General features: G+C 41.3%; 1 protein-coding gene across 2 annotated transcripts; it reads left to right on the top strand.

Annotated features, from left to right (window-relative positions):
- Nucleotides 1–37: 37 nt before the first annotated feature.
- On the top strand, nucleotides 38–17,692 carry kiaa1328 (KIAA1328 ortholog). Of its 2 annotated transcripts, XM_049588448.1 has the most exons (12): nucleotides 38–111; nucleotides 609–644; nucleotides 2,114–2,388; nucleotides 2,563–2,663; nucleotides 2,825–2,940; nucleotides 9,045–9,169; nucleotides 10,464–10,852; nucleotides 10,999–11,217; nucleotides 11,458–11,553; nucleotides 11,724–11,815; nucleotides 12,081–12,192; nucleotides 17,356–17,692. In XM_049588448.1, exons 1-12 carry the CDS (start codon nucleotides 57–59, stop codon nucleotides 17,582–17,584), a joined length of 1,845 nt encoding a protein of 614 aa, XP_049444405.1. In that variant the 5' UTR covers nucleotides 38–56; the 3' UTR covers nucleotides 17,585–17,692. The 2 variants fall into 2 exon arrangements, with proteins under 2 accessions (XP_049444405.1, XP_049444413.1); XM_049588456.1 differs by lacking the exon at nucleotides 12,081–12,192 and having other exon boundaries at nucleotides 39–111.
- Nucleotides 17,693–18,894: the final 1,202 nt, after the last annotated feature.

Here is an 18,894-nt window from a genome sequence, read left to right as displayed (position 1 = left end):
GACTATAATCCCTTAGCAACGCTTGGCTCCCAGGGAGTGGTGGCGGTTGTTTCAACATGGCGGCAGCGGCAGCAAAAAGTGGAAACTCGGGGATATTTTGGATGAATGGCGGTAGGCTTACATTTATTAAAGTGCTCTAGCTTCCTTTGCCATTCGTATACATTTTATGTAAAGTTATAAAAAGTTTTCTAGAGGGTCTCACACATGGTACTTTCGTGTCAACGCTGGGAAGTTGTTATTTCTGAGGAAGTGAGACAGCTAGCTTAACGTAGTGATAGTTACGCGTAACGGTAATTGGTTAATTAAATGTGAAGTTACGTCTGTAAAGTTACCTTAACGTTGCCTATTTTATGTTGAAACTTGGTGATGATAGTGTTAATGCTCACTGTCATTACCAAACAGTCCTGTTCAGCATTTAAGGAGTTAGACAATGAGCGTTTGTTTCGCTTCTAACGTTACGTGATTGTAGGGCACCAGCTATTTGTTTGCCCTAAAACACGGCGGGAGGGTATTGATTAGACAGTTAGCGTTAGAAAGAACATGCCTTAACAAACTTTAGTTTCATTTTACTGACCGTTCACTTCTCTATCTGTCTTGCCTTCACACAGTGTCAGATGAGGAACAGCCTTTAGTGTTTGTGCCTGGTGAGTCTCAGTGGTGTTTTTTGGACAATTTCTGAACACAATTTGAAATAACTATATAGCTGGGGAAATCAGAATTCAACACATCAACATTTTCCCATTTCCAATGCAGCTATTCACATGAGATTTAGACCAGGCATTGGGATTAACTCAATTAAACTATACAGATAGAAAAATTGTAATATTTCAATCCATACAGAAAATCATTGACAATAAAGTGGATTGACACAGGAACAAAGTATTGGACATGGTCTGTTTGCAATGGCAGCTTTCTGTATAAAGAAACCAATGTTTCACAGTGTTAGGGGGGGATTTGTGCCCATTCTTCCACACTGACAGTCTTCAAATCTTGTAGATTATGGAGGGCCACTGGTGAATCTTGATCTTTAGCTTCATCCACAAATGTTCTATTAGGTTTAAGTCAAGTTGTTGACTGCCATTCAAACACCTTTAATTTCTTCCTCTGGAACCAATACACAGTCTTCTTTGCAGTATGTTTTGGATTTTTGTCCTGCTGGAAAGTCTGTCTTCTTTTATCCTCATCATTGCGGTGGATGGCGATAGATTCTTAAGAATTTGCTGGTGCATGGCTCCATTAATCTTCTCTTTGATAATTTTGACTCTGCTGGTGCCAAGAGAAGAGAAACACCCCCATACCATGATGCCTCCACCACCAGACTTCACTGTAGGTGGGATATTTTTAGAGTAATATACAGAGCCATTTCTCCTCCAAACATGACCCATTGTATTGTTGCCAAAAAGCTTGTTTGGAGTTTGCTACATGACATTTGGAGATCCTCTAGAATACTGGGAGAATGTAGTGTATTCAGATAAGACAAAAATGGAGCTTTCTGGCAACAATAAAATACATCTTGTTTGGAGGGAAAAATTGCTCTGTGCATTAACTAAAAATACCACAATTACAGTGAAGATCGGAGGTGGAAGCATTGTTGTATATGGCTGTTTTTCTTGGCACCGGCAGATTTTAAATTATCAAAGAGAAGATTAATGAAGGCCATGTACCAGCAAATCCTTGAGAAAAATCTGTTGCCATCCACCGGGATGATGAGAATAAGAGGAAGGTAGACCTTCCAGCATGACAACTATACAAAACATACCGCAAAGGAGACGGTGTATTGGTTCCAGAGGAAGAAAATAAAAGGTGTTTGAGGAGGCGTCTTAAAGCTGGCATTGTAAACATCCCATCCATGTATTGAGTTAGCATGTTTTTTACCTGTATTATTCCACTTAATTGTACTTGAGTTTTTTCTGTATTTAAATGTTACAGTTTCTTTATCTGTGTCATTTTACTGGAGTAATAGCAATGTCTGGTGTAAATTTTATGTGAGCAGCTGCATTGGATATAAGTTAAATGAAAAAATGTTTATGTGTTGAATATTTATTTCCCCCACTGTATGTAGATCATTTACACATAGAATCCTCTTCTTCTGTCTTCCCACAAACTGTCTCAGGAGTGGATGGAGAGGTAAAGAGTCACACCCCTTTCAGCTTGGGACCAGGCAGCACCAGTACATCCAGTAACAGAGATACCAAGATGCGAGTCAGGCGTAGTTCTGACTGCAAGACAGAGACCACACTAAAGAAAGGTGGCAAGAAACTGAGCCACTTACAAAGTGAGCGCTCAGGGGTTTATACCAAGGAAAAAGTGTCAGTCCATCATAGTGCTGCTGCAGCTACAGAGCACACCCTCTCACCAGCCTTGGGTACTTCTCTCCCCTCGACACAGGTAAACTAATGTTTTATGTTGGGTACTTTTCTCTTCCCTCCATGGGTGTAAGACGAAATGTGTGAATATGGAAGAGAGCATATGAATAATCTAATACAAGGGTATTTTGAGACAGAATTTCGTTATTAGTTAGTGTTAATATCTTTGAATACTTGCTAACCATTCTTTGCACAGGTTTTCCCTGAGACGAGCAGAGCTAAGAGCCAGGTCTGTTTGAAAGACCTCTGTCCTGAAGATAAGCGCCGGATTGCAAACCTCATTGAAGAACTAGCCAGGTACCCCGCAGTATATGCCACTGAACTCTAAGACAGTGATAAAGTTCATATGAATGTATGAATGGAACAATTTATATTTGGTGTCTTTTCATCCCTTTTCACACCTGGATTGCATAATGTAGACCACCTATCATTTAACACCGTTATTTCCTGTTCTCCAGAGTGAGCGAGGAGAAAGAGGAGTCAGTACAGCGTCTGAAAGATGAACAGGAAAATTTTGAGTGCAAGATCCAGCAGCTGGAGCAACAAAACCTGATCATTGTACATGAGAGGGAGAGTATCCTTTCAAAATAACTGAACAAACAAAAACACAGCAGTGAGTTGGATTCTCTCACCCACCCACTTTTTGCAGTGGTGGGTGAGGTGATTTGTCGTAATTGCCATATTGTTTTTTTGTTTGTTTGTTTTTTTTTTAAATGAAATGGTAGAGCATTTAATGTGCGGTCGCAAGTAGCAATACTGAGTCGTAGTGGAACAGTGAATAAATGCACTTCACCCACGCTGGTTTAAGTCCCACATCCTCCTTTTTAGTGTTTTTGAGTAATTTTCAAAGAACATGGCTATGTTTAATGGTTTAAAATATGCTCCATGCTGTGTTGATTGTTGCAATCATGGTGTATTGATTGCTGCAAACTGTGTTGCATTGTTATGAGAAAGCCAGAGGTCCCTCAAGAATTCCAGGGTATGATAGTTTCATCAATTTTGTAATTGTTACCAAGATGTTTTTATAAGTAGAATATGATGGTGCAGTTGCATCATTCTATTCTTTAAAGAAATCCCTGTAGAAAACATATTTACCCAGAATGTCAGATGTGGTGCATTAAGATTTAACATTGAACACACCCCAAGAGATTTCGCTTATTATCCCAAATTAAACCATAAATGGAGGATCATTCAGTAAGATTGTCTGTTACAGTCTTTGTTTGGAATAAAAACTGTTGCCAGTTCTCCATAGTACACTGGAGCATATCCCAAAAGATACACATCTCTATATTTTATATTTTGTTGGCTGTATGGTTCCATGGGTGTATGGGCTATTCCATAAGTTAGTCTGCAGGGGGCAATGTTGTCTTAGGCAAGACCATGTTGGCCAAGACCCTTCAATTTGATACAAAAGACAGAGAAACAGAGCAGATTGAGATTCATTTGAATGATTTGATGCCTGCTGCAGATGTATTTTGCAAGTGCTTGTAGCTTATCCGCTGTTGTGTACAGAATCAATTTCAAGGTTGGAGCCGTGGCCCGAACCATCTAAATCATCATATCATCCAAAGATGAATTTTGATATTTACTGCTTTCACCACAACGTGTTTTTGTAACCCTCCCTGAATGTTGAACGTTAACTGTAGACTATATCTCTCAGTTCCCTCTCACAAAATGAGAGCAGGTAGGTCACCAGCTCATTCTTGATCGTCTAGCATGAGGTTAGTGCTCGAATTACAGTGATACTATGCTGTTTATCACACCCCACAACCCACCTACTGTCTTCATAACAATTCCGCTCAGGTCAAACCAGAACATGGCCAGCAGTCAATTTAGGTTAAAAACACTGCGAAATATGAAGAGTAATTGACCCCGCTGGTAAATTGCACGATTGGCAACGGCAGCGGGGAAAATTAGGAAAGCACAACTCAATTAAAGGCACTTTGGCTCGGAGACTTGGCATTTACACCAAACTTCTAAACTCCATTAAAAAGGTATTTGAGAGGAAAAAGTGTTAGGATCCAAGCACCTCAGGGGGGATAACGCAGTCTTTTAAAGTGCGTGCAGGAGTCATGAAGGCCCTTCTCAGGCAGAAGGTTCCGGCACTTCTCTGAAAGGTTAAGGAGACACCAAAGGCAAACACACTGAATGAGAGTCTTGTCAAATTTAATTCCATTACGCCTCAGTTTATCTTATCTAAGCAAGATTCAGGATTGTCAGGGTTATAAAGAATGTAGGGCTATACCTTAGCCCCAAGCCACCTAGGATGAGAGGAAAAAAGTACCCTTGATATTTAGGGTGTTCGGCTGACATTTGGAACTGACTGACACACAGGACTGAATTTGTGTTTCAGATAGGAAGGATGCCTTTTGTACTTCAAGGCATGTTGGCATGGGCAGAAGTCAAGGTGATGTTACTAACACTTGCTGTATCCAGAACAAGGCACAGCAGGCGCTGGAGCTAATGCCATTTATTGAGTTGAAACAATTGGAGGGAATCCTGAGGCCATGGAGAGAGGGGAATAACAGCCCTGTTTGAATATGTCATTGAAAAATGCTACATGTTGTGATAGAGGATTGTCAGAGAAGAATCCATTTTTAGCTGACATTTACAATGTGGAAATCTGGTTTTATCAAGTGTGCTTTTTGTGATATGCGTACATAAGAAGATAGATTTTGGAGATTTTTTTAGCGCTTTGTTTTTAGGTAGATTGAGCCCCTAATATTTCCTGATGTCATGATCATGTTGTCATGATCTGATTTGGATGTTTTGTATCTTGCCTTTATTGTAGGAAACAGATATGCAGTTTAAGCCATGTGCTGTGTAAGTGCATGCTATCTATTTAAGGTTTTAAACAAATTAACCTAAATTCTAGTCTGTTACTTTATGAAAACTGTACCCTGGGAATACTGTTGACACTGTCAAGAAATATGGAAAATAACTGTAACTTTAACTGGTTAATTTAAAGGTATGCTAAGTAGGAATTGTCTGTTTCTGTTTGTAAAAACAGTATTCAGCCCCCCCCTCCTTCCTACACTACTGTTGTAGCAACGTTCCAGGAAAAGCAAATACTTGAACAAGCTAACTGCTGGCACTCACTATATTTGTGATTTTCTGTGCTGTCTGTGATTTTTGTAGCTTCCTCTTGGATGCGTGCTGCTTATGGTCTGGCACCTGGTCACTACCTTTTTATGAAGCCCTTACCTTGCTCGAGGCTACATGGCACAACCAAAAATGTCCCGACCACAGCAAAATAATAATGAAATACAGGCCGAAGGCAGGATCTCTCCAAATAAACACGCTGCCATGCAATTTGAGTGGGTCATAATAAATGATTGGCTACATTTAAATGCACAAAATATTCAGATGTTTGCCCTTATTCCAAAAAAGAAAATATTTCCACTAAGCTGTTTAAATGGCTAATGAAAGTAAATATTCTACTTATATTCCCATTCACATTCAGACGTGCATACTCACATAAAAGTGCCCTAACATGTTGTTTTATCATGTTAAAATATTGGTAAGTGGAACAGCTGTAGCCATTTTGTGTCAGAATAGGATTTTTTCACAGTTCTTCCATTGTTGATGGACTTCTTAGACTGTGCAAACACATCCTCCCTCTTTCGTTCCTTCAACTACCTTCTGGAAAAGGTCACCATTGGAAAGAAAATGTGCATATCTAAATGAGTATTGATTTCCAAGTCTTTTATAATCTTTAAAAGTAGTTTCTCTGTCTTACCCCAGCCTTGCAAACTGTTAGCTAGTAAAACGCGTTCATGACAAGGCACATAGCTGACCGTAAATAGGCACATGCGTCATCACAAACTGCGGTAAAAACTCCAACTGGGGCGCATATTCAGAATGAGCTGTCTACATGTCCAGAGAATGCTTCTAAAACCTGAATAATATCGACATATCCCACATGTATAATTCTCTTCTGTATGAGCCTATATGTTGTTTTTTAGGAAACTCCTGCATAGTATGCCTTTTGAGAACAATTTTGTGAGCCCCTCATTCTGTACAACTAAATAGCAGCAAAGTCTGTGTCCATGGAGAGGTTTAGAAAAATATAAACACACTGAGCTGCTCTCATTTGAAGTTTAACCTTGTAAACAAATTTAATTCTATGAACTGGAGTATTAGAGTAAGGTTTATGTAATTGTTGTCTAAATCAGTTTAAATTCTTAATTGAATATGATAAAATCAAATTGAACCAATCTTGGGCTTAATGTGAAATTAATAATGCATAATGCATTGACTCTTTGCTGAAACAATCAAAATTTAATTGAGTTGTTGTTGGTACACCAATACAATGCATGGCCTCTATTTTTGGCTTTTTGAATTGTCGTCTTGTGCAGATGTGCAGTCAACAGATGTCAAGTGCAATGATTTTAAAACTGGTTACACATTTTAGTCGTCATCGTGGCAACAAAGATGGCTGAGAATAGTTATGATGAGACTGGTTTTCTCAGTGTTTGCTCTGAGAATTTTAAAGGCCTTTTCAAAATAATACTTATCTGACATATTTGTGGGTTTATTGTGTGACTTGCACTAATGTCTCTTCTCTAGATTCAGTAGTATTGAAGCTGTTATGTAAACTGTCGTCTTCTATTAATTCCCCGTCATTGCTTCCTTACACACACATTCATACACATCAGTCTCCGCCCCCGTTTCTCTCACATTCCTGCTCAGGCTCAATCTGTTTGGCACAGTGAGCCAAAGCAGGCTTTAAAATATTCCCCTCTCCTGTGCAAATTTGTTCCACCTTGAAGTGGATTTCATTATTTCATTTGAGCCTCGGCCTGACAGGGAAGTGAATCATTTTGACAGGCCCCGTCTGAAGCCTCTTCAGCCCAAGCCCTTGATTCTGAGTATTTTTGGAGCAGAGGGGAGGAGTAAGTCATTGTTGGCACTTTGCAGCTCTGATGTAAACTAGGGGCTTGCCGAGTGCTTGGCCCCCATTGGCTGATGTCCAAGGCTGTGGAAGAAGCATGTTTAGTGTGGCGACGGGCAGAGAGGTGGAATCTTATCAGTGTTGCTCCACTCGGTTCAGATTACCTAGCGCTTGGCTGTCCACTAACTGTGTCAGCTTGTCAACACATTAACACACGTTACCTTCAATTATGGCATTGGGATGCTATGATGCTGCAGTCCTGTTGGTGCTGTAACACAGACAGTCTTCATGTGTGTATTTTGGTCTGTGAGCTTCCACCATAGCCGATCTGTATTCCAGTGTACTGTACTATATATCTCTGTCTATTGGGAAACATTTGTTTTAGGCATGAGGAATCATGTGGAAATGGTTTTTCATGCCAATGCTGAAATATCAGCAGCATGTATTTTTCGACTCAGCAAACAACTCTCAATCTTGGACTGAGGTAAGGTGGAGATGTATGAGCATATTCAGTATCTCCCCTTCAAGACCCTTATTCATGATGTAGAAGAAGACCTACCAGTAAAGGTTTACATGATGTGATATCCTTGTGATGTCCATATAGAACTACTTCCATGGACGTTAGCAGTGCAGCGGTGGAGGAGGCTTAGTTAGATAGAGGGTTCAATCAAAGTGTTTCCTCACGTTTTCCTAATGTTTATGGAAGCTGCTGCATTGCATTTGTCTGGTGTCTGGTCCTCAATTCAAAGCCATCCCCGCTCTCTTCTCTTTCCCTCTGTTTCATTTCCACAGCCTGATTGAAGTCTTCTAACAACCAAAGTGTTTTCTTATGGAGTGTTCCGCCAACTATTCCTTCAATAAGGCTCTACTTTGAACTTTGATTTTCTTTTAAAATGGGGGCTTTTTTTCCAAACGGATGCTGAGAAACTCATCAGCTGGGGGAGCAGGGCCACCATCATAAAAAGATATGGCCTGGAGGAACACACTTTAAGGTCAGCTTGGGCGGGAGTGTGTGCGTGTACCACTTTCTTTATTGTAGTGTTTGTGTGTGGGCTGTTTACAGTGCAGGTGGGGAATTTGTGCTCTCATGTCTCGCTGTGTTTGTGTGTGTGTGTGTGTGCGTGCACTAGGAAGTGAGAGTCAGACCGAGGTTGATTATTGAATGTGTGCGAGTGTGTCTGTGTGTAGTCTCCCCATTCTCGTGCTCATTATCTTTGTATGTGCTGGTGTGGTGTGGTGCTGCCACTGTCATTAGTGGGCTCCTGAGGCGCAGCAGTAGTTCCGCTCCAGATTAGTTTTCTTGTGTCTGCCAGCTCTCTGTCTGGCAGATAGCCTGGCACGGCACAGCCCAGCTCAGCTCAACACAGCTTGGCCCGACCCAGATGGTGAAAGCTCCGTGCCACAACAACAACTTTGATTTTGCTGGCCTCTTCTCCCTCTCTGTTTTCAACTTTGCTGTTCCCTCTACTTTTCTGGTCCAATGTGTAATTGATTGCAGAAACAAGGGTTTAATTCAGATTGTCAATCTAAATCCACTCTCTTTTTTCCATTTAAGTTGCATAAAAGAACTTTCTCCTTACCTTCTCAGTACAGCCACTGTGATCATTTTCATTTTTACTTCGTAGAACTATTTCCCTAAAAATGTTTGTGAAAATATTTAAGCCTGCACAGGATTTCTCTCAGCTGAATGCAGGGGAGGATTTTAATGTTTTAGGCTAAAGGTTTTGTCTTGTTATTTTCAGTTTACTTGTTGTTTGTTAGTTACTTAACCCTTGGTCCTCCAGGCCTGCAGCAGCAGTACAGAGAGTGCCAGGAGCTGCTCAGGCTCTACCAACAATACCTTTCTCAGCAACAGGCGAAACTTAACCAGTCCATCGCCCAGCTCAGCCAGGCACAAGCCCATAGCAAGGTATGGTATGAAACAGTGTGGGTGGGTGGTAGACTGCAAATGCGTGTTGTAGCAGGTAGTGTTGTCAGAAATATCGATTTATTAATACACATTCTTTCTTTCTTTTTGAATGTTTAGTTGAGTCATTCTTCTGTTCTCTGCTACTAACCAAGTAAGAACAGTCATCAGGCCTGCTCCTATATGAAGGAGAATAAATATACACACATCACATAGGTGCAAGGCTATCAAAATACAGTGTACATGAAGGAAAGAATAACACCTGCACACTTGCTCCTGTTTCAGCCATATTTAGAGAATACTCCTGTTTCCCATCCGTCAGGCACTCAGGCACAAAAATGTGCAGTGGCAACACATGCTACAGCACATTGTCCCATGGCCAAGTGCCATAATAATGCATAACAAAGCACCGTAGAAGTCCACAACAATCACTGGTTCGATATGACTACAACATAGTGAAAACTCTCTCAAGGTGACACTTCAGAAGCGAAGACGCCTCTCTGGCTTCAGCCCCTGTAAGAATAGATGACTTGGCCATCCTCATTGTCCCGCCGTGGCTCTGAATAATGTGTGTTTGCCTGCTCTCTGACCCTCAGCAAATTAGTCACAGTCTCATCCCCAGTCAACTATAAGATGGGCTTTCCCTCCTTATGTTTATCTCATAATGTTTCTGACCTTGGCTTACCTGCCAGTTATGCTCACTTGGAAATTGTCCTCTTAATCTTGTGGCCACTGTCCAGTTTACAGTTTTGAAGGATGATTTGCATTTGTGCCGCTATAAACCCAGCCCCACCCTAACACCATGCCTGTAAAGCTGCACAGTGAAAGCAGCACGTTTGCAGAGCAGCAGCGGCGGCATGAGTCCTCTGTCAGTTTCTACACAGGATGTGTTTAGGCACAGTACTGCTGTGTATTGTCACCCGCGTGTTGGCAGCACTCAGAGCTTAATACACAATCACTGTAGTTATGAGCGTAAAATGGGAAAAAAGTAGACTTTAAGACTAAAAAAAAGCTTCAGGTCACGGTAGCCCACACAAATTGGAAGTGATATTTGAGCTCTTGTGAAACAGCCCTCACAAGCACACGGGGAAAGCTTTTACTGCACATTGCAACATGAGCAAATTAGGTTGGTTAGTGAGTCCTTATTCAGTATTGGTAAATTTTGGTTTGTAGCCCAGCTCTACATTAGGGTTTTATGGAGCAGTCTAACGTTTTTGGCTGAAATACTCCATCAATTTTTCAGAGGCTTCCTAAATTGGCCAAAATGCATTCATTGTCCTCTTTGTTCTCTATCCAGGTGCTCAGCAGTGAGGAAGCCCCCAGCAGAACTTCTGCTAGCAGAGCTAATGGCTCAGGCTTTGATGGCTCATACCTCAGCCTCGCTGCTACTCGAGCACAACAGCCTCAAGTGCACAGGAGCGGTGGTGGAGGAAAGGCAGCAGTACAAACCCTAAGCAACTGTGCCTCTCAGTCCTGTGCAAGTGAATTCAGTCCAACTGATGGGTCGATCAAACAGCATAGGAGTCAGAAAAGGGGGAGTAGGGAGCCACACTCAGAGTCCCATCACAGATGTGAGCACTGCCAAGGCTGTGGTCAAGACAGTGGCTATGGAACACAGCAACGGAAAAATGTCTCTCCTCTTGAGGACGGCCACAACGACACCTTTAATCCTAAAGATTGGAAAAGGTACAGTAGTACTCTGTACAGTCATGATCTATAGTCTCACATGATTGCATTACTTTCCTGTAGTTTTAATGAAATTGTGCATTTTATCAAGTCATAAACAAGAAAAATGTCAGGACATTACGCTAATGAAATGTGTATTTGCACAGGCTCCACAGCGGGAATGCCACTGGCTCAGAGGCCAAGGAAGGCTTGACCAGGCCTCTGCTGGGTCACGAGGACTGGGAGGAAAAGAGGCACCAGCTGCTGCTGCAGAAGATGCAGTTGGAAATGGAGAGAGAGAGGCTGCAGGCACGGCTGGCTGAGCAGGAAGAGAGACTCAACAGACAGAATCAGCAGCTATGTCAGTCGCGTCTTGATTACAGCAGGTAGAAAAGAGACGCCAATAAGAAATGAATCGTATCTGGTCACATTGCTAGCTTACATTTGGAGGCACAAATTGGTAGTTACTTCTCATAGTTAGTGTCCAGATAGATAGTTAAGCCTATCCAAGAAGTAATTACCTGTCTATGTTTAGTCCCTTTTTTGTTTGCCCTTTTACTTTTCATTATCTGTTATTTCAGACCAGTAAAACCTCAGTCCATTTTCTTCTTCTATATTCTTGTTAGGTTTCAGCAAGCTACTCAGTCTGATCTCAGTAGGTCAAACACTAAAAATGGAGATCTCCCGCCGGAGGTTCCCTCCCACCAAGATTTACCCCCCAGGTAAACCAAGGCAACGGGTAGACAGGAAGACAGACACTCACACTGCAACTCCTTTTTTTCACATACAGGCTTGCTCACACACCTTACACATCAAAAACACACACATACACACACACAAACGTCCATATACTCATGTCACCACCTTAATATTTTGTGTCTGTGGTCTACAGTGCGTGTGAAGATGCAGAGGTACATCCTGCAGGACAGAGCTTACATAGAAAACACTCCCAAACTGTACCCACTCCTCTGGACAATAACAATGGTAAGCTTGTATTTTCAGTTAAAAAGAACTATGTGTGTACAGGTCTACACACAAGATGAACATCTTGCCTCAAAACATAAAAGACTTAGGCCTTTCAAGAGTTTGATTTATTTAAACTCGAGTATTTTACTACTTTCATATACCTGTAAAACTTAGATAAAGAACTGTTTATCACCAGGGTAAGTTTCTCAAATGTCTTGCCTGTGTTGCTCTCAGCCTTGTTGCTCTTGCCTCAAATATAACACTCCTATCTTGCATCTCTCAGCGGACGCCTTAGAGCGGTCCAGAAAGGACATGGCCACATCTCCTGCTAAGTCCCCTGCAAGCCTGAGTAGGCCCATCTCATTGTCTGTGATCCAGAAGTCTCCTGAGGCTAGGTAACACATCTTTACGGAACACAAATGAGGCATTTACAAAGATTTACCTTTTATTCTAATAGTTTAAAGTTAAGTGAAGCATTATTTATTAAGCTGCAGAAGCAGTAGGACCTCAACAAAGTTAGAAGTGTTAGTTAACCTAGTAGAGTCAGTTCACAGAAGTGTGTGGTTAAATTTAACAGAACCAAAGTGCCAGCCAGAAGAAAAGACTCAGTGCGCAGTGAGCAACAATGAAAAACAGCACAGTTAAGAACTTGAAAGATCCAGGCACAAATCTTTATGCAGAATTTCAAACTAGCGCAGAACAAAGCTTATTTCGGGACTAACAAGGTTTTCTCTTCTACAGGAAAGTCTGAGTGAGTTTTCTTTGGGCAGGCTACTTCTGTCTTGTGGGGGGCATTGGGAAGATTATTTGCAAGCTGTCAGGCTTCAGTATTTTATTTGTTCTCTCTTACCTCTTAAGGCAATTGCCGTTTCTTCCTCTAGTTGTGAAGAAATATTAACAATAATGAAACGCATAAATATAGTACAAGTAAGAAATATGAATCTGGAGGCTTTAACTGGGCTCGCAGTTGCTGCAGTGTTGGAAGCTAAATGATGTCTTTTCTTAGTCTAGCTAACTTTTCGAGCTGTGAGAGGCTAAATGAAGCTTTTTACTGGGCTAGCTAGCGCTGTGGCCAGCCTGTCAGGAGACATGCTGCGTTCCATTAGTCGGCCTAGCAGGGACCCTGCAGCAGGTGTAATTGAACAGACTTCTGGATGCACACACTGCCCTCCCTTCTCTCTCTGCCACAGTAATGAGACAGAGAAAGCAAGAGTGAGGGAGAGATGTTAAAAGTGTGTTCGAGGGTGAGTGAGGGGTGAGGGCATTGGATAAAGTGAGAAATGGGAAGCGAGGAAAGTTAGAGCAGGTTGAGACGGATAGAGAAGGAAATGGCGAGAAAGACGTTAAGAAGGTAGAGGAGTTTTGAGGACAGGGATGAATCACTGAGTGCAAGCATCAGACTTACCTCAAAAGGAAAGGACATTCATTACCTTTTTTTTCTTACACTCTTTACACGGAATGGTGATTAACCTGACTATGTGTCATCTTACCTTCTGTGTGTGTGTGTGTGTGTGTGTGTGTGTCTGTGCAAAAATATCAGTTGCTGAGAAGCAATTTGTAGTGTCAGTGGTGCTGCAGACTTTTATTCTTAAAAATTACAATTCTGAAAGTTGATCCAATTTGTTCTTGCATAATGTCAGATTTTTTTTTTTGTAAAAGTGCTGGTTAACAGGACATACAGTATTCAGAGATGCAGTCAAAGTTTTCGACTTTCGATGAGTAACCCTTAAACAAAGCAGTGCGCGGTCCAAGCTGAACTGTGAGCTCCAGCAGATGCCCATTAATTCCAGCAGGGGACCCGGGATATCAGATCTTATTACCATCCATTTACACCTCCAAAGCCTATTAAAATTGTTGGACTCTTCGTTACACACAGTGTTATTATTTTATTTTTATTTTTTTTTTTTTTTACAACCAGTAATGAGGAAGTCTGCCTCTCAGATGCCTTTTGTGGTTTTCTTGCAACATGTTTTTTCATGTGCATCTCTTAAAATAGTTGTAATCCTTTGGTAATCCACTGATTTGGATTAGACATGTCTTTTTCTTAGAAGTGTTTAAAAAATATCTGCATGAAAATAGTTTGAAAATTTAAGCTGGATAAATTGCAGTGAATGAGATAAGACAATAGTGTATGTAATGGTCCTTAGCTCATTTTAGGCTAGTTTGGCAATGAATAACCAAAGTCTGAGGGATGGTGTTATTTTTTCACTTCTATTCATTTTCTTGTGCTTAAATCTGAAGAATAAGTCATTAGTGCCCCATGTTATTGCCATAAATATGTTATTGTAAAGTGTTAACATGACAATAACTTCACAGAATCTTACTAATTTAAGTTTTAAGAATAAGAAGTGACATTAGGCCTGGGCAGTATCTGTTTTTCGTACCTTTATACCTTTCTGAAATTTGACGGTATATGACAGTATCCATGTGTGGTGCTATCCCCACCCCTGACCGTCGAGTTTGCTTCATTCCGCAAGCTCTCTCAGCTTTTTCAGTCTCATAAATGAACAATATTAACTTATAAAATGGCAAGAACAATCATTTTCTGAAACCTATTTTCCTTATTAAACAGAGAAATACCCTCTGAATTCAAGTTTCTCTCTTTCGACTTCTAGACTAATTGCCTTGTTTACTCATCGTAAAACACACTTCATCAAAACTGGTGGGCTCATTACGGTCCTGCAATGTTATTTTTTCCAGTCGCAGTCGCAGTGTTTGTCAGCTCAGCGGCGTGTTCCACCAGTAGAAACTGACCTCTGGTGGTTCGTGATGTGCACTACATCCTCAAAACAGCATCTCCGTATGAGTTTATTAGAGAACGTCTGTATTTTTGACGAAAATCATACTGTTGGGATTTCTGAATAACCTGGTGTACTATGACACCCTACTGCCTAAGCCTAAACTACATGTTATTGTGGTTGCTTTTAATCTCATCAGCATTACACGCTACTTTCGTTACACAAGCAAAAATTTACTAAAGTGCACTCAGTATGTCATAAACAATCCAAAAACACTATTGTGATAGGTCAGTAACCCAGATCAAATATCCTACTGTAGGATTTAGAATGTAAACTGAACCCCTTTCTTTTACTCGGCAACAGCATGCCCCTCGTGACCACCTAATCTTAACCAATTCAATCTTGATGTGCAAATTGCAAAACCAAGCCGGGGGTTAACATTAAGTGACCTTCTTAATCCTTCCATGAATCCTGTGCTAGTTAGTAATGAGACAGTTCCAGCGCACCCCGCCCATCTCATCTCCATCCTTCCTGCCATTGCCCGCCTGCTATTGATTGGCTGGGAAATTGACATGCGGGATATACGCGTTGGCCATTATAGGTTTTTTATCTTACTGTTTGGACTGCAAATGAAAAGGGGCGCCAGGGCGAGACGGCTATCTTTAATGAAAGAGAGGAGCCAAATAAGCAGTGAAAGTTACGAGTGGAAGGAAGGTGGCGGGGAGCGTAGGCAGAGGAGTTTTGTGGGAATTTTATCTGGCCTTATAGAGCTAGAAAAGAGGCAAACAGTATTGGTGCGCTGGGAGAATGAAGCCCAAAGGTTTTTATTACACTAAGAAAGGTGCAGTTGTGTATATGTGTTCAAAGGACAAAGGAAAGGAGGTATTTGAAGGCAGAATGCTTAATCACTGTTTGTTTCAAAGTGGTTTTGATTTTTACATACAGGCTCATTAAAGAGTATAATGTTGTTAGAATCAGCTTTCTGCAGATGTTATACTCCCTAAGTCTTCTTTCTGTTCTACTGACGGGCACAGGAAGCATCTCTTCATGCTATCAGAATGACCCAACAGCCCAGGCTAGATTTTTTCCTTTTTATAATAACAGGAACCTGCTCTTGCTGCTTTTCTCCATGCATTTTTCTGTATGCATGTAGCAGTAAAATAGATTTACCAGGACTCCTATGGGGGATATTAATATCGAGCAGCAATTCACAACTTTACCTCACACAAGTTTGAGCCAAGAAATGAAGTTCTTTGTTGCACTGTATACCTCTCTGAAAATCTATTGGCATTCTCTCTAGCCTGCGTGCAATCTCTGTGCCACCTCCTCCTCCCCTCACCCCACCCACTGCCATCCCCCCATTACTGCCCAAACTGTACCCCTACCCCCCGCACTCCCCTTGTTATAGATTGTGACCGCCGGTAAGTGATGCATTATTCATTACCGACATGTCGTTTGTTGATGGATGGCTGTTTGAGAGCCCTGTCCGTTAAATAAATCAACAAATAAAAATGCAAATTCTCACATTTCGAGAGAAGGAACCCAGCCAAAGTCCCTCCCCCACATTCCCTTTCTGCTTTCCTCTCTATCCACAAAGCTGCACTCGCTTCCAGTCTCTCCCTTACAAACAGACACACACACTCACTCCCGCTCATGCTCCCCTCTCTCTCTCTCTCTCTCTCTCTCTCTTTCTCCTTTGCTGTTGACAGGCAGGAGACCAAATGAGGAAGACAGATTTACTTACTTGAGCTTCAGTCTCTTTTTTCATCAGTTATCATCCCTCAGCCGACTTGCCCCTCATTCACTTTCTCCCCCTTGCGCTCAAACGTGCATACATTAGTTCATGTTGCTAAAGCAAAATATAGCCTTTTAAAGCTTCCAAGCTACTGATGTGTGCTGCCTCAAGTTAGTGTGAAAATATGACATATCAAGGTCTATAGTTGCGTGTGGAGGAACACAAATGCACCCTGATTGGAAGTTCCACTGGTGTGTCTCTCTGCTGACCACCCACATGCATATCAACAAGTACACGCCAGAGATCGCCCTTACCTGGGAGAGCTGTGTACGGAGCGGCGCGATGCAAATCGATGCAGCTTTAAACGAGCAGAGAATTATGTTAGCAACATCAGTGGAGCGTGCTTTAAAGAATTCATGTTTTGTATCTGGAATGGCGTTGTTCGACTGTGTATACACTGAATAATTTATCAAGCCAGCCAGACTGAGGGATTGAATCTCTATTAGCTTAATCTCCCCCGTTTTGGTTTATTTATTTCACTGCACATTCCCTCATTTCTATTCCAGGGGAGAAAGCACCGGGTTCTCTCCCTCTTTTTCCTCTCGCACCTGCAAGAAAGTGTGTTTCTGCTGGGACGCCCCAGTGGTTTTGACTTGTTAACGTTGCTTGTTAGGGTTCAGTAGACACTTCAGCAAGAAAGATTTTGTTAACACGTCGAAGAGAGATTTGCTTTCATATTGTCTGTGTTAACAAGTGAAAGGTGAATGACAAATATTTTTGTACAAGCGTCGGGCTCCAAGTAGACTTTGGCCTTGTGCATGTCTGGTGTTGGTCCCTTGGCTTGCACCCTCGCTGCTTAACATTGAGTGCACGTACCGTAACTGGCGGTCTTTGTGTGCATTTCTCTGTTACAATGAAACAGCGCGAGGATACTCATTTACAACATTGCCTGTCTACGGGGCTCCGCTGGGCTCTGTATTATAAATGTAGCCTGTGCCAATTCAACCTTTGAAACAAGCTGAGGTCACATGTGAAAAAAGATGAAGTAAATGAAACAACAAAAGCCTCCCTTACTTGTTTTTCAGGTTGGACTTTTCTTTGGTTGAGCTATTGGATGTCTTTAGTCCTGTCTCTGCAGCTGAGCCAAGCAAGCAGTCCACTCGAAGACCCAAAACAGTGCAACGCAGACTGGGCCTCCATGCCCCCAAACCAGCGGGCAGAACCCTGCTCACCCCTGCTGGGTCTTATCCTCAGAGCACCCAGCAGGACCTGGAAGAAAGCCAAATACTGGAGGATATTTTCTTCATTTGCTGACAAAGAAGAAAATGGCTTTATTCACCTGTGTGGTCTTGACTTTTCAATAACATTACATTTTCAGTCACCGTTCTAAATCAGAATGATCATGATGTTGTAGATTGTACATTTGCCTTACTGTGGTTTTAATACAAATAAACAAATATTTATTCAGAACTGGCTTTGCTTCAAGTTTGTAATTGATATCTTATTTTGTCACTGCAGGAAAACTACCATTGAACTATGCCAATTATCTCTGAGGACACTGGCAGCAATATTGCGAACTGAACTTCAATTTCACATTAAGAATCTATTAATTTATCATGACTGAAAACAATTATCCTTAAATCATTAAAATCTGGATAACCATTGGTACATAGTGGTGGTGTTGTCATGATACTGGAATTTCTAACTTTGATACAAGACCTTGAAGAATATTTATATTCAATACCACTTTTGATACCGATTTGAAATACATATGAAACAATAAATATAACAAGGCTTTAACATGATAATGACGACTTTTCTTTTCTTGGTCAGTAGCAGAGAACAGCAGAATGACTGTAGTAAACATAAACAAAAGAGAGAGTGAGAAAGCACAACTGTTATTGGTGTGTTGATACTGCAAAAAAATGAGTGATGAAACATTTCAAATATTCAGAATCACTGAGTACGTTTACATGCCCAAAACAGCCAGGTTTTTGCCCCGACAATATTCCTACTACGGTGTTTGAATGGCAAATAAAAATGAACATTCACTTAATATTCACGTTTACATGCAGCCGTGCATACTTGGATTAACACGACCTAACATGCTGTTTAACACGTCAAAATACAGAACAGTGGAACAGCTGCAGTCGTTTGTCTCATTTTGCTTCTTTGCTCAAAATAGGATTTTTTCACAGTTTCCTACCAGTGGTGGATTTGATGTAAAGTGTAAAAGCAGACTCCTAATTTTCTTCCCTCAGCCACCTTCTTGAAAAGGTCGGCCTTGCAAAATTTGCTCATTTTTAAAAACCTGTTGATGTCTAAGTCTTTCATAATGTTTAAAAGAAAGTGTGTTTCTACTTCTGACAGGAAATGTGGGCTTTTCTTTTGGGCACACATCTCTACCCCAGCCTTGCATACTGTTGGCTAGCTGGGGTGTATACATGACATTCATGACAATGCACAGAGCCGACTATAAACAGCACAAACTGTGGTAAAACCCCAACTGAGAAACGTATTCCGAATGTGCTGTGTGCATTTCCAAATAATGCAACTAAAACCAGAATAATCTTGGCACATTCCGCGTCTTGATTGTAAAATGCTAAACTCAGAAAAAGGCCTAA

This window comes from Epinephelus fuscoguttatus, linkage group LG1, assembly GCF_011397635.1.
Source record: "Epinephelus fuscoguttatus linkage group LG1, E.fuscoguttatus.final_Chr_v1".
NCBI lineage: Eukaryota > Metazoa > Chordata > Actinopteri > Perciformes > Serranidae > Epinephelus > Epinephelus fuscoguttatus.
Note: the sequence above shows the minus strand (reverse complement) of the source record. Positions and strands in the feature narration are given on the sequence as shown.

What these genes read in the sequence shown, in the direction of transcription:
- kiaa1328 (XM_049588448.1), top strand. Translation starts at nt 57, where the DNA reads ATGGCGGCAGCGGCAGCAAAAAGTGGAAACTCGGGGATATTTTGGATG. An exon ending in AGGCACAAGCCCATAGCAAG is followed by an intron (nt 9,170 to 10,463) that starts GTATGGTATGAA and finishes TTCTCTATCCAG; the next exon opens with GTGCTCAGCAGTGAGGAAGC. An exon ending in CAGAAGTCTCCTGAGGCTAG is followed by an intron (nt 12,193 to 17,355) that starts GTAACACATCTT and finishes CTTGTTTTTCAG; the next exon opens with GTTGGACTTTTCTTTGGTTG.